This window comes from Girardinichthys multiradiatus, chromosome 9 (assembly GCF_021462225.1).
Source record: "Girardinichthys multiradiatus isolate DD_20200921_A chromosome 9, DD_fGirMul_XY1, whole genome shotgun sequence".
NCBI classification, from domain to species: domain Eukaryota; kingdom Metazoa; phylum Chordata; class Actinopteri; order Cyprinodontiformes; family Goodeidae; genus Girardinichthys; species Girardinichthys multiradiatus.
In genome coordinates, this window is record NC_061802.1 from 30,029,130 (window position 1) to 30,043,514 (window position 14,385).

General features: G+C 39.3%; 1 protein-coding gene across 1 annotated transcript in view; it reads left to right on the top strand.

Moving 5' to 3' along the window:
• The first annotated feature begins 1,654 nt into the window (after positions 1 to 1,654).
• The window catches only part of LOC124874032 (zinc finger protein GLIS3), a 111,088-nt gene continuing 98,357 nt past the window's right edge, over positions 1,655 to 14,385 (top strand). Inside the window, exons 1-2 of the mRNA XM_047375177.1 lie at positions 1,655 to 1,824; positions 1,939 to 2,255. Of these exons, the coding sequence (XP_047231133.1) occupies positions 1,988 to 2,255 (268 nt within the window). The 5' untranslated portion in view covers positions 1,655 to 1,824; positions 1,939 to 1,987. The remainder of the gene's footprint in view (positions 1,825 to 1,938; positions 2,256 to 14,385) is intronic.

Below are 14,385 nucleotides of genomic sequence, written 5' to 3' on the forward strand. Positions count from 1 at the left end.
TGAAATGTGATGTAAAAACCAATGAGTGAAAAAAGAAAACACTCCAGGATCTCCAGGTAAATAATTCATCATTTAATAATGAAACTTCTTTATACTCACTCCCAAACTTATGAAGCTTAAGCAGGGAAGATGAGAAGATTTCAGAGCCAGAGAGAGAGAGAGATAAAAGAGTGCAGAGGAAACTGATGAAGGAGAGCAGTCAGGGAATCCAGCCTATCCAGCTGGACCACCTGGTATGGATTTATTCTCGGCAGAGATATTACATGTCTACAGGCGCGTTATGATGTTAGATAGTCCAGGCTTTAAAGATGTAGTCAATTTATGTCATAATTTTATGTTATAATAAAAGCAAATCTTAGCTCATTCTAACTTTTACTAAATATTTTGTTAGATCGATGAACCTTAATGAAGAGGTCCAGCATTGCCGCCCTGCCTAGAGCTTTTGCGTCTCCTTTGCCCTCACAAGAAAAATCTTCTAGATCCACCACTGGTCTGCGTTTAAATAAATTACATCAATGTCAAGAAGTAACACAACTGGCGTTTAAAGGGTTCAGAACCTCAAATGACTTGTCCCCACTGTGTTCTCATGATTTGTTACAAAAATAAATATTGGAATTTCAAACTTTGTCCAAAGTGAGTTTTACTTGTAAAAACAAAACCATGTTTATAAATTAAAAGAAAAAATCTTGAAGGTGAGAGTTGGGTCTGGCAGTTACAGCTTACCTGTCTTCCTGCTGCTTGACCAGGCTACCTTGTATAAACAATGCAAGCTATTCTAACAATGCATCTTGGGGCATTTTAATCATTCTTTGCACTATCAGTCTGTGCATGAGAATGCATAAAATCTTTGTGCAGAGAGTGTCTTTTCTAACCTAAATGAATAAAAGTTATTCTGAAGGTATATTAAGGCAGCACAAATGCTTTCATTTTCCCTCATGTAGTGTATTTGCACTTTCTTAAATCTAATAATACAGGTCAAACAGCTCTCCCATGATTCTGTTTATGATTCTGTTTATCTGTAACAAATAGAATCACGCTGTAGCTGATTTAACCTCGGCTGTCTGTGTTTATCCTTCCACATAACAGCCACTAGATGGCGATGTAGAGCCATGTGTTTTCATTGAAAAATAACGAGGTGGGTCACAAAACGCTTTTATCGCGAGATCAGACATAAAATGATTTCGATTGCTGTTGTTTTTTCTGCAATATGAATGTTAGAAAAGTTGCACAGGAAAGTAACGTACATAGTTCATATAATTTAACATAATCGTTCGCCCGTGGACCATTTTTAAGAAGTTCAACTGAACCAACTAAGCTTGTGATAAATCAGAAAAATTAAAGAAAAAATAGCTTGAGAAATGTCGGTATTCTAAGAAAACCTAGAGCTATTACGCGCTTTATTACAATCTATCAGGAGGGTTTAAAGTAAGAGCATAAATTAAAGTGGAGTTTTTGCAACAACAAAAAAAGTAGCCTCTGTATCATAACCCTGAGGTGGAAAAAACACAATATCAAGAGTTTGACTGCTGACCCACCAGAACTCTAGCATGAAGTTGTGATAGGCATCTTATCATAATTAGTACAGCTACTGCAGTTTCCTGATCCAGATCTTATCCTCCCCCAGGAACGCGCACACAGTCCTTATTGGCGCTCCTGAGTCCTGCAGACCAGCGCAGCTATGTGTCAATCTCTCAGACGGAGAGAGGCAGAATGGGATGCTGAGTGACTGAAGACGATGCTGTCGATCAGTCTTTTAGACGCGCTCCTGTTTAGTTCAACATGATATTTAAACGTATCCTGAGCCTTATTAACTGATTATATAAGGTATATTGACACATTTTCTTTTTTATTGAAGGATTCCACTTAATTATACGATTTTAATTTGGCTGTCTTGGATTTTTCAAATTGCAGTCATTTGATTTCTTGTTACGTTTGTAGGGAATGTGAAGAAGCGGCCAAGCGTTGCATGGGGAAAGCGGACTGATCGATGCAAAGCTCCTCAGCGCAGGTCGAGATGGTGAGCCGCTGTCAGACCCAAACCTTCCCGGACATCACCGGCTTGACGCTCTCCGTGTTCGGCGGCAAGGCGGAGATGTGTGCACGGAAAGGCTTTGGATCCCAGGTCTGCCGGAACCCGAGCGACTCCCAGAACATGAGCTGCGCTAGCCCGAAGCGACTCATCGCTCACGCCGAGGAAAGAGCGCATCTGTCGGCCAAAAGTGAGCGGCTGTGTCTATCCCTGCCGCCTCTCCAAGGTAGGCTCAGGGCGAGCGAATGTTAATGTTATGCTGAGGAGATTCAAACGCGTTTATGTTGTAATTTTATCATTTCAAATGAACCAAATTAAAATATTTGATTTGAACCTAATGAAATATAATTATTATTGCTGCTAAATTGCCCCATCAAGCATCCTGTGACGCAGATGTGTTTTTGCAGTTTTAGATCAGGCTTGATAATTAAACACAGATTTCTCTGGAATTCATTTGCCTGTTCGTAAATATCACCAGAATCAGTCTCCTCCCTGTCACATCTAAAGCCATGTGGAGGGAGCTCCCTGAGTGTGTTAACAAGGCATAACAGCATTCTCAGAATTGGTCATTTTACCTCATTAATATAGAAAGCTTTGCACCTCGGAGTAGTGATCAGCATTCCTCATAAAATATAATGAAAATAGTTAAGCATGCTCTCTCAACAGGGAGATTAAACTGTTTTAAACAACAATTACACAGATGAAATGAGCACTTTCCATGAATGGAAACTTGAAATCTCTGGAAGCCTTCTCCATACATCCTGACAAAGAGGGGTTGATGTGAGGGGATTGGGGTATGGAGGTAATTACAGCCCCTAAATTATGATTAGCCTTAACAGAGTTTTGTATTAGCAATCCTCTTCCTCTCAGCAAGAAGAGGCTCAACAGATATGATTATTGTTTGTTCTCCTCCAAACACAAACCATATGTCTGCTAAATGCGCCTTAGCATTTATGAGCTCTCTCGATGCACAGTTGTGCCCTCAGCATCACAAAAAGCAGAATGAATTGCCTCATTGTCTTCTCAAAAAGGCCTTTGAACTGGCTTCTCATCAATTGTGGGGATGTGTTTATGGATGATGGTGTACAGATTAAAATTGAAGCAGATGAATTCCTTTTATGCTGAGTCTACAAAGTTTATGTGTGATATTTAAAAAAATATTACCTTTTATTTGTATTTTTCTTTAGAGATTCATAAACTCTCATTGTTTTGTTCAGTAATATTTAAACACGACTCTTGCTTTTAAACTGCTCTTCTTGCATCAAGCATTTTATGTCTGATTTTATAGCTTCTTTTGGTGAGCATGGAGTATGAAAATGATCTCAGTACTCATCAGTCTTTTGTATCATGCTCCATTTCAGACTGATCATATTACACACTCCCATTTGGGGACTGCACAGATTTCAGCATCATTCTCCATCGTTACTTTTAGATTTATAAGGGGAAAAGCAAAAGAGTCTCTGAACAAATCCAGACGGTGTTTACCCTGATGGAGATGAGACAGTGGAGGAAGAACTTACCTCACACTGGAGATTTCTGACCTTTTGACATGCATCCTGTGTTGGGAAAGGTAACTATAACTGAGTGACGAAAGGTATTCAGATGTGGATGATGATATTCCATGTAATCCTCATAGATAAAGGTTGCATTATGGTCAGAAGTTGACATTTTTTTGAAAATAATCCCACACATTTACAAAAGAATTATAAATGAGTGAAAATACATTTAAAAACATATGTTTGCATATTCTGTTTAAAACAACCCAGATGTCTGAAACGCCAGAATAATGCCAAATATTCTTAGATTACTATGAATTTAATCAAACTTCGGGAAAGACCCGATGATGATGATGATGTCATGTCTTGTAAGCTTAGGAAATGTATTTAAACGTCTGAATGTTGAAGAAAGTAATAAAAATGTTTTTCTCAGGATTCTGGCATTTAGGAAATAGAAATAATTTTGGTAATCCTAACTGATCTAGAACAGGAAGCATGTCCGAAGTGACAGAGAAAAAGTTATGGGTCTTCCTAATGTGTTTCAACTGTACCTGAATCCATACTTTGGATCAAGCTAATAAATGACAGATGTTGCACATTAAAACTTTGTTGTCTATATATTCTATATAAATATAGTCTATGTGTTGGCATTATTCATTTATATATGAAAGAGTGACTTATCATCTTGAAAGTTCAGCAATAATGCAGGATGAATATCAGGTTAGAATAAAGTATGAACTCCAGCATTATTTGACAGCTTAATGAAGTTTCTCCTGGCCTGAGCGATGATGCGTAGCTTTGGGACGTTTTTGAGGAGATTAGTTAGAGCAGTGAGCATGTTGGAGTCTTACACTTCCTCCCTCTCATTAATGAAGTTTTAGAGCTGATCATTATTGGCTCTTTTATTGTTTATTCATTTTTATTGTGTATTCATGCATCGCCGTGAATCATATTTCTGCTGTCTTCATACATGTTGCGTGCCTAAATGTATAGGATCCCATTTCTTATCAAACTTGTGCCAACTTAACACAAAGGATACATACCTTCATACTACACATGCACATGTTATTGTGATGAGGTGGCATTGGCAAAAATGTACAAATTCCTCCACACTGACATAGTTTCCAGTAGGATATGTAGATGTCAGCCTGCGGGGCGATAATCTAACTGTTATGAGAAACAACCGACCATTACTGCTCCGCATTCAGCCTTTGCACTGTCAAGCTCCTAATGACAGCTTTCCAGTAGCTTGTGAATAGCTTTTGGCCGCAAGTGTGCAACGTTTTGGAAAGCAGAACAGCATTAAACGCCTTTGGTTGTTTCAGCTATTCTAATAAAACCATGTGGTTTCTTTATTTTTCTTAGCAGAAAAAGAGCAGCTTTTTTTTGTGTAATGCACAGAAAAAACACTGAAAACATTGTCTTGGTTTTGTTATTAATCTTGTTGTCTTGTCACTTCAATTCAGCTTTAATGATATTTAAAACTGACAAAATCACCAAGATATAACGTTGCTGTCTGTATGAACATTTATTCTAATGCTTTTGTCTGCTTTAGGACCTTTATCTGCGTGAATCTTTATTTTTGTGTCATAAAAAAGGCTTATATACCTATAATTGTAGGAAATGTTTAGTTTGTTCACTGGGTTATTGTCCCCTTAAACTCCATTGGATTTGAGGCTTAAAGATGCTTTCAGTTATTTTCAGAAAACGATTTAGTTAAAAAAGATTTCTGTTTAATGCATACATGTTGAGAGATTAGAAAATGTTTACAGTTTAGTGTTGCAAGAATGGTTCAGGTTGCAGCACAAGAGGCTATTGCTACATCTAAAATTGGTGAGTTGATCATTGTTTTTATTCTTGCTTTTGTTTGAGCACAAACGTCTGTGGAGTAAAAATGTCAGTCTAATGCCCAACAGGCTAACTACTGAATCTGATATGTCAGCTTAGCGATTTAACTATGACAGCAAGAACTGGAGTACAGTCTTTCTCTAAAGCAAGTCTCAATTTATTTAAAGAAAAAGCTGTAAAGAGAAGGTTAAATGTGCCAAAATTAACCATCAAATGTTTCCTGCAAATAGTGGAACAGCTAAAGCATAAAAAATATTCAGGGAAATGACTTAAGTTTGATATGCTAAGATGTAAGCATATATAAGTTACATTTATGTTATTTATGACATATTTATCATGCACCGTGCATTTGTGCAACTCAGTGTGGAATGTTTTCTTGAATTTGCAGTTTGTATTTTCAAAGCATTGCTAAGTACATCTTAGACAACAACAACATGTTACGATGAGAAAAAAATATCCTATCTGGTTGACAAACAATGAATGTCTCGATAATTACAGTTGATCATTTTGTGCCAGAAGAATCATAATGGCTGTGTCTTGTAACTGTTGAGAAAGATTGGTGACGGAGATTTACTCTTTTATTGTATGTCTGGGTATGTCTCTGGTACGTTACTGTGAACCTTTATCCCCCAGAGCTTGATTACTGAACCCTGAATCTGTCCTTGGCTGTTTGTTGCATCCGTTTCAATTAGCCACTTTGCCTACAGTTAGTTGAGTAAGGTTGCAGAGTAGGCTGGGCCGGTCTGACATTCTCAAGATGTGCAAAAATACCACTTTATCAAGGTATTCACACAAAGATTAAAACAAAAAAAATGTATACATAATCTAATTGCTCTTATTTAAAGCAGAAAAGCAACACTGCTACCAAAACAATATATATATTTTGATTGTTCCAGTTATTTTGTCATTGATATCTGATTTTTAACAGCAGTGATATTCAATATTGTTTTCCGGTTCCTATTATACACAATATTGTACCTTTTTGTCATTCTGCTCTTAAACAGATGTATAACCAGTTGATATTAGCTCATATTACAATATTATGTGGCACTAAAAGGTAGCCAAGTATAGTTTTATAACAACATTACCTTAATAAGATTGATGGGTGGTGCTCCTTTTGTTTCCATAACATGATTGTCAGAGTTTATAACAACCAGAAATATATCCGAACTGCTTTATTTGTCTTTCCTGCGAGCAAGAAAAAAGTGTAGTAACCTTTTGTCAGGCAGCTGACTGGCAGTGCGCAGGAACAGGTGCGGGATGGAAGCAAGGCATTACTCTATTCTTCAGCTGGAGAAAACTCCAGTTATTCCAGCTCTTTTTTTGAGACCTCAGTCTAGTAATTTTATAATCACAGCATATTAAAACCTTGGCATACCTTAATACGCATTCCCTATTGGCCAAATCTGTAGCCCAAAATATTATTTTCACTTTATTTTTACTTATCGTCAATGGAATTTCCTTCTCTAGACAATAGAGGTGATTAACTTCAAATTGCAGTAAAAATGAATAGAAAATGTAAACTTTGGAGCAGTTTATCCTGTAGTGACAAAGCTCCTTCCCGAAGGAAAAGGGTAGTATTTTTCTACCCTGGTAATCTGTTCTTACCCTGTTAAAGGCAGTGGAAGTAAAGAACAGGTAAGGAAAATCAATCTGGTTCCTACCCTAAAGAGAAACCACTTTTGATTCAATTCAATTCAATTCAATTTATTTATATAGCGCCAATTCACAACACATGTTGTCTCAAGGGACTTCACAACAGTCAGGTACATACATTCCAATTAGTCCTAACCATTGAACAGTGCAGTCGGAGTTAGCTTTTTATTCAAATTGGATAAAAGGTTTTTCTGTCTAAGGAAACCCAGCAGATTGCATCCAGTCAGAGACTTGTAGCATTCACTCCTCCCGGATGAGCATGTAGAGACAGTGGACAGTCACTGGCATTGACTTTGCAGCAATCCCTCATACTGAGCATGCATGTAGCGACAGTGGAGAGGAAAAACTCCCTTCTAACCTCCAGCAGAACCAGGCTCAGTATGAGCGGCCATCTGCCACGACTGACTGGGGGTTTGAGAGAACATTGCAGAGACACAAAGAGAACACAGAAGCACTGATCCAGGAGTCCTTTCTATGGGAAGGAAAAGTAAATGTTAATGGATGTAGCTCCTTTAGTCGTTTCATCTAGAAAGAAAGAACAGATAAACTCTGAGCCAGTTTTCAAGGTTAGAGTCTGAAAGAGAGCACATATAATTAGTTACAGTAAAAGCTCAGTCAATCGCCATGTCTAGGAGAGAGAAAGGGTTAAACACTGAAAGACAGGGCTATGTGGATCATCGAGGGTGAGCATTAAGTTGTTGCCAGCAGAAGCTCGGACAATGCCCCTCTCCAGAAAGGTGTCACAGGTAGACACAGAGTCAGGCCAGGTGTAGCTTCTGGGAAGAGAATAGAGAGAACAAGGTTAAAAGCTAAAATAACAGCAAATAATGCAAAATTGGAGAGTAGTGTGAGAATGTAGCGAAGAGGGTGAAAGTGGTCATTATGTCCTCCAGCAGCCTAAGCCTATAGCAGCATAACTAATAGTTTCAGTTCAGATTATTTAGTTAAACGGCGCTTATTTACAACAATGTCGTTTCAAGGCACCTCACAAAGGGTCCCACTGATGGTCATTGTTATACTAAAAATCACAAGGATTGGGATACCTCTCTCTGTCAGACTAATTATAACCATTGGAAAAGAGAAGGGGTCACACAGGTAGCAGAAATGGAGGATGTGTTTGTACCTCAACCATAACTGAGCCGGTTTAGGCTAAACCTGACTCCCCCTTACTCCAACCAACAGGGAGGTAGGAAGGCTCCCTCCCTGATAACCTAAGCCACTCTAACTATAAGCTTTATCAAAAAGGAAAGTTTTAAGCCTAGCCTTAAAAGTAGACAGGGTGTCTGCCTCACGGACCAAAACTGGGAGCTGGTTCCACAGGAGAGGAGCCTGATAACTAAAGGATCTGCCTCCCATTCTACTTCTAGAGACTCTAGGAACCACCAGTAAACCTGCAGTCTTGCTGAAATGCTTTACATTTAGTAAAAAAGATGATTAGAAATATTTTAGACTTTTAGCATTTACTAGTCTACATTAAGCAGAGTGCTTAAACAAAAACTGACAGCTACAAATCTATTCTTTCTGTTTTAAGCTCCAAAATTATTTGAAAACATAAATATGGGCTTGTCTGTGTTTCTCAAATTAGAACCATGATCATAGCATTCTTTTCATGAGCATTCTCAGCCATTACTACATTCCCAGGAGCCGAGAAGCCTCGGCCCACAGCTTCGCGTGGTGAATGAGCTCAGCAGTGAGTTATGGGCAAATGTGAGCCCCACTGCCTGGGAAGGGCTGTTGCAGGGTGTAATGTTTGCAGCATGTTCCACTGATTCACAAAGCACTGGGCCTGGTGATGATTCTGGAGCGGTATTCCTGTAAACCCCCATCTGCTTGAGTTGGTAGGAGGGGAATGCTTGGTAATGGAATCGGAGGGATTCCTGAGTCATATTCACCAAAGAAGAAAAGATGGAGGACAAAGATGATCTGGCATCTGTTTTGGCTGAATCATCTCAATCACTCGGCTGGAGATGGACATCATGCGAATGGAAACATGAGATATGGGTGGGAACTGTGTTGCCTCAACTCACAGAAGTTGGATTTAGATAAAGAGGGGTTTATATCCATTTATTTTCTTGTATGAACCCTGAAGTAGACAAAACATTTTTAGCTTGCTGTCTTTTTCTGTCTCCATTGTCAGTGTCAGTAAGGTCAGCTCTCCCCATTCTTATGTGACCAGTGTGGTATGAGTATAACATCTTACACTAACCAAAGGCATTCTGGCTCGGATTCTGCCAAAGAATCCAAAAAGTCACACAGCAGAAATATGATTTGGTTTGAGTTAGTGTCGAAATACCTCTGGAATACCAGCAGAAATGTACTCTTGGCCTCAGCTTAAACTAAAAAAAAACAAAAAAAAACAAAACTGCAGAGTTGGCTCAGACTAGTCTTCATAAAAATGTATTTTTAGCTTGCCTTCAGAAGTGCTTGTAGAAGTTTCACAAACTTTTTGCTGAAAAGCAGATTAAGCTGCCAAGTCTTCTGAATCATTCTGCATTATTCACAGGAATGTTAACTCTTTGTTCAGAAATATTAAGAGACTTCTCTGATTATGACAAACATGCCCCAAAGCTGACCACATGTCTATAGACTGCGCATTACTCATGCATTTTCAGACAGCAGCGACTCCTCTCGCGGACCTCTCTGTGTGACTTAGCACATGGGTGGGTTTTTGATTTACATCTCAGCGATGCCACTTGCTGTTCTTGGCCTGACGCTGCTGTGTTTCATCAAAGAAAAATCCACTCCGCTCTGACTGCGGCAGTTAGGACGGCCGTCCGTCGAGATGCCGACTCTGCCAGAGGAGGTTTTGGAATGGAGTGGGGGGCGGGGTTGTGCAAAGGGTGGCTGAAATCTTACTGGAGGCCCAGAGAGCTGGCAGCTACAGAGGCCTTTCAAAAGGATTCATACTCCTTGAGCTTCTTCACATTTGGTCACGTTACAAACACAAGCTTCAGTGTATTTTCTTGGGTTTTATGTGACAGAAGATGTAGAAGATGGTACACGGTTTTCAGAATTCTTTAGGAAGCCCCAGTGTGTCAGAACATTGTATGACAGCCTTTCAGTACAATTGCAGGCAACAGTCTTTTATGATATGTTTCTACCAGCATTGCAGATCGGGAGACTAAACTTTCTGCAAATACTTCCTTGCTGTTTAGCTCAAGCTCATAGAAGAGCTTCTGTGAAAATCAATTTTTAAGTCTTGCCACTGATTCTCAATTGGATTGAGGTCTGGACTTTGACTAGGCCATTCTAATACGTAAATGTGCTTTGATCTGAACCACTCCATTGTAGCTCTAGCTGTCTGTTTAGAGTTGTTGTCCTGCTACTAAGTGAATGTCTGGCCTAGTGTAAAGTCATGCAGTTGTCCTGTATCTGTTCCATTCACTAATGATGGACTGATCAGAGTTCTGATAAATTATCATTTATCCCTGACCTGTCTGCTGGGTTCCTCAGTTTTCGTGATGCTTTTTGTTCATTAATGTTCTCTAACAAACCTCTAAAGCCTTCACAGGGCAGCTGTATTTATACTTAGACCAACTTACAGACAGGCTGACTGTTTACTTATGAGGTGACCTTTGAAGCCAATTGGTTGCACTGGATTTTATTTTTATTTTGGGGTATAAGAGTAAGTTGTAATGGATACACGTCGCAATTTTTAGAGTTTTGTTTGTAAAACGTTTTTGAAAACCATAATGTTCTCACACTGAAAAGTAAAAAGAGGTTCAAGATACAGGTCCTTCTCAAAATATTAGCATATTGTGATAAAGTTCATTATTTTCCATAATGTCATGATGAAAATTTAACATTCATATATTTTAGATTCATTGCACACTAACTGAAATATTTCAGGTCTTTTATTTTCTTAATACGGATGATTTTGGCATACAGCTCATGAAAACCCAAAATTCCTATCTCACAAAATTAGCATATCATTAAAAGGGTCTCTAAACAAGCTATGAACCTAATCATCTGAATCAACGAGTTAACTCTAAACACCTGCAAAAGATTCCTGAGGCCTTTAAAACTCCCAGCCTGGTTCATCACTCAAAACCCCAATCATGGGTAAGACTGCCGACCTGACTGCTGTCCAGAAGGCCACTATTGACACCCTCAAGCAAGAGGGTAAGACACAGAAAGAAATTTCTGAACGAACAGGATGTTCCCAGAGTGCTGTATCAAGGCACCTCAGTGGGAAGTCTGTGGGAAGGAAAAAGTGTGGCAGAAAACGCTACACAACAAGAAGAGGTGACCGGACCCTGAGGAAGATTGTGGAGAAGGGCCAATTCCAGACCTTGGGGGACCTGCGGAAGCAGTGGACTGAGTCTGGAGTAGAAACATCCAGAGCCACCGTGCACAGGCGTGTGCAAGAAATGGGCTACAGGTGCCGCATTCCCCAGGTCAAGCCACTTTTGAACCAGAAACAGCAGCAGAAGCGCCTGACCTGGGCTACAGAGAAGCAGCACTGGACTGTTGCTCAGTGGTCCAAAGTACTTTTTTCGGATGAAAGCAAATTCTGCATGTCATTCGGAAATCAAGGTGCCAGAGTCTGGAGGAAGACTGGGGAGAAGGAAATGCCAAAATGCCAGAAGTCCAGTGTCAAGTACCCACAGTCAGTGATGGTCTGGGGTGCCGTGTCAGCTGCTGGTGTTGGTCCACTGTGTTTTATCAAGGGCAGGGTCAATGCAGCTAGCTATCAGGAGATTTTGGAGCACTTCATGTTTCTATCTGTTGAAAAGCTTTATGGAGATGAAGATTTCATTTTTCAGCACGACCTGGCACCTGCTCACAGTGCCAAAACCACTGGTAAATGGTTTACTGACCATGGTATCACTGTGCTCAATTGGCCTGCCAACTCTCCTGACCTGAACCACATAGAGAATCTGTGGGATATTGTGAAGAGAACGTTGAGAGACTCAAGACCCAACACTCTGGATGAGCTAAAGGCCGCTATCGAAGCATCCTGGGCCTCCATAAGACCTCAGCAGTGCCACAGGCTGATTGCCTCCATGCCACGCCGCATTGAAGCAGTCATTTCTGCAAAAAGATTCCCGACCTAGTATTGAGTGCATAACTGTACATGATTATTTGAAGGTTGACGTTTTTTGTATTAAAAACACTTTTCTTTTATTGGTGGGATGAAATATGCTAATTTTGTGAGATAGGAATTTTGGGTTTTCATGAGCTGTATGCCAAAATCATCCATATTAAGACAATAAAAGACCTGAAATATTTCAGTTAGTGTGCAATGAATCTAAAATTTAGGAATGTTAAATTTTCATCATGACATTATGGAAAATAATGAACTTTATCACAATATGCTAATATTTTGAGAAGGACCTGTATATCAACACTTTTGCAAAGGCCTGTAGAAACCAAGACTGAGACAGAGTGGGAGATATGGACATTAGGGGCAAGGCTTCACTCATCTCCTCTATGATAGGAGAAAATACACAGATTATTTGAGCGTGAAATCTGAGCAGCCCTAGATCCTCGCTGAGAAAATTCCACTACCGCCGTCATATTTATGAGCTCAATATGACTAACAATCACAACACATAAAAATGCTGTAAACACACCATCATTTAAGTCTGCTTCGTTTTTGAAACGTCCAAACGCTGAGGTAGGACTTGTGTAAATTCCTCTTTTCTTTACGAGGCCAGTCATGTTGGAAAGCAATCAGCCAGCCAATCAAATTTTGGCTTTAACTGAATGACCAAAAACAAACAGGCAAACATGATGAAGCTGAGGCTCTTTTAATGCCTTCATTAGTGTAGAGGAGAGAGCAGCCAGAAAAGCTGGAGTTTTATCCTTTCTTACGCTCTCTCTGTCCTTGCCAGGAAGCTGCCACGGGGCAGTGCCCCGCCAGCTCACTGCTCCATTGGCTGGTGCTGCCCCGGAGGACTATGAAAGACATTATAAAGTCTAACAGAGCAGTTTATATACTTTATTAGTGCATGTTATTACAGAGTTCTGGAAGAATGAGTTATTATGTAGTCACATGCACTGTAGATGAAAAAAGCTCTTTACTCTGAACTTACCTGTGAATCACTAATCTCCAATTTGGCATCTTTCACCTCTTTACTCTGTTGATTTGGACTCAAATAATCATACGCACATTAGGTCTTGGCAGAAATACATTTGTGTTGATTACGGACCTGAGCAGAGGGCCAAGTTTCATCACAGTCTGTATTTGTTGAATTCCTCTTTTTTAAGAAGAGATTGTTCTAGGAAACCTCTGTGTTGGAACTCATTACTTGTTATGTTGTGCTTAAAGGTCAGACTGTAGAAGTGTGCGGAGTGACCGCTCACCCACACTACATGCTGTTACTCAGGTTGTTAAGTGTTTTGGTAAAAAAATATATGTTTTTAAATCTGGACCGCACAGGTGTTGCACTTTGAACGGAGAATATTTTGTACAGAGGTGATCGGGACTGACAGGCTGACTATAGTTTTTATTACAGTTGCCTTGAGGTTACAAATTATTTATAGTAAAGTCTGTTTGTCTGTGAACTAATATCAGAGCAATAAGTGTTGGATAAAGACATTTAATTTCCTTTTTTGTGTTGTTGCTGGGGCCCTGCAATTCTTTTTTTAATCATTGTGTGGGAACATATTCTGGATGCAAGATCATACCTTACATTGATTTAAATAAAAATGTTTTAAAAGCTATGTAATTCGGGTTTTGTGTTCACCTATACAGTCTCACTTGTATTTGCAAACCTTGAAAGATGTCTAGAAAGTAAAACATTTATTGGCATAGGATACTTTTACACTAAAACAATCTTTAGAAAATCCAACGTCTAATTTTATTTACTTTTTGAGAATAGAGTCTGTTAAGGCTTGTGAGATATAGGACCCCAGAATGCAGACGAGCAGGCAGCGTGATGGTAAGTGAAAAAGGTTTAATAACAAAAACTCACTCACAGCAGGAGACAAGAACAAAGCAACAAATGGGCAGGCGAGACAGGTGAGACAGGCATGGCATGATCAAAAAAACAAGACTTGGTTTGAGAACAAGACATGATATGAGAAATGTTTCCCCGATGACTAACTGAACAGGTGTGTATGTATGGAGTGAAAACCAGGTGGAGCAAGGAGACAGATTAACTTTGAGCAGGAGAACCGAATAAAGTTAATTGACAGACAGAACAAAACGTGGCTGTGGCAAAAACAGAGACTCGAATATACAAACAAAACCAAACTTGACAAAACATGAACAAGACTAAAACATGACCAGAAAATAATAAACAGAAGCATGATTCAAAACCGTAACTGTGAAAAACATAAGAAAAAACCCGAAACCAAAAACCAAACAACCCCAAATCATAACAGAGTCCCATATTAAGATTTTAATTT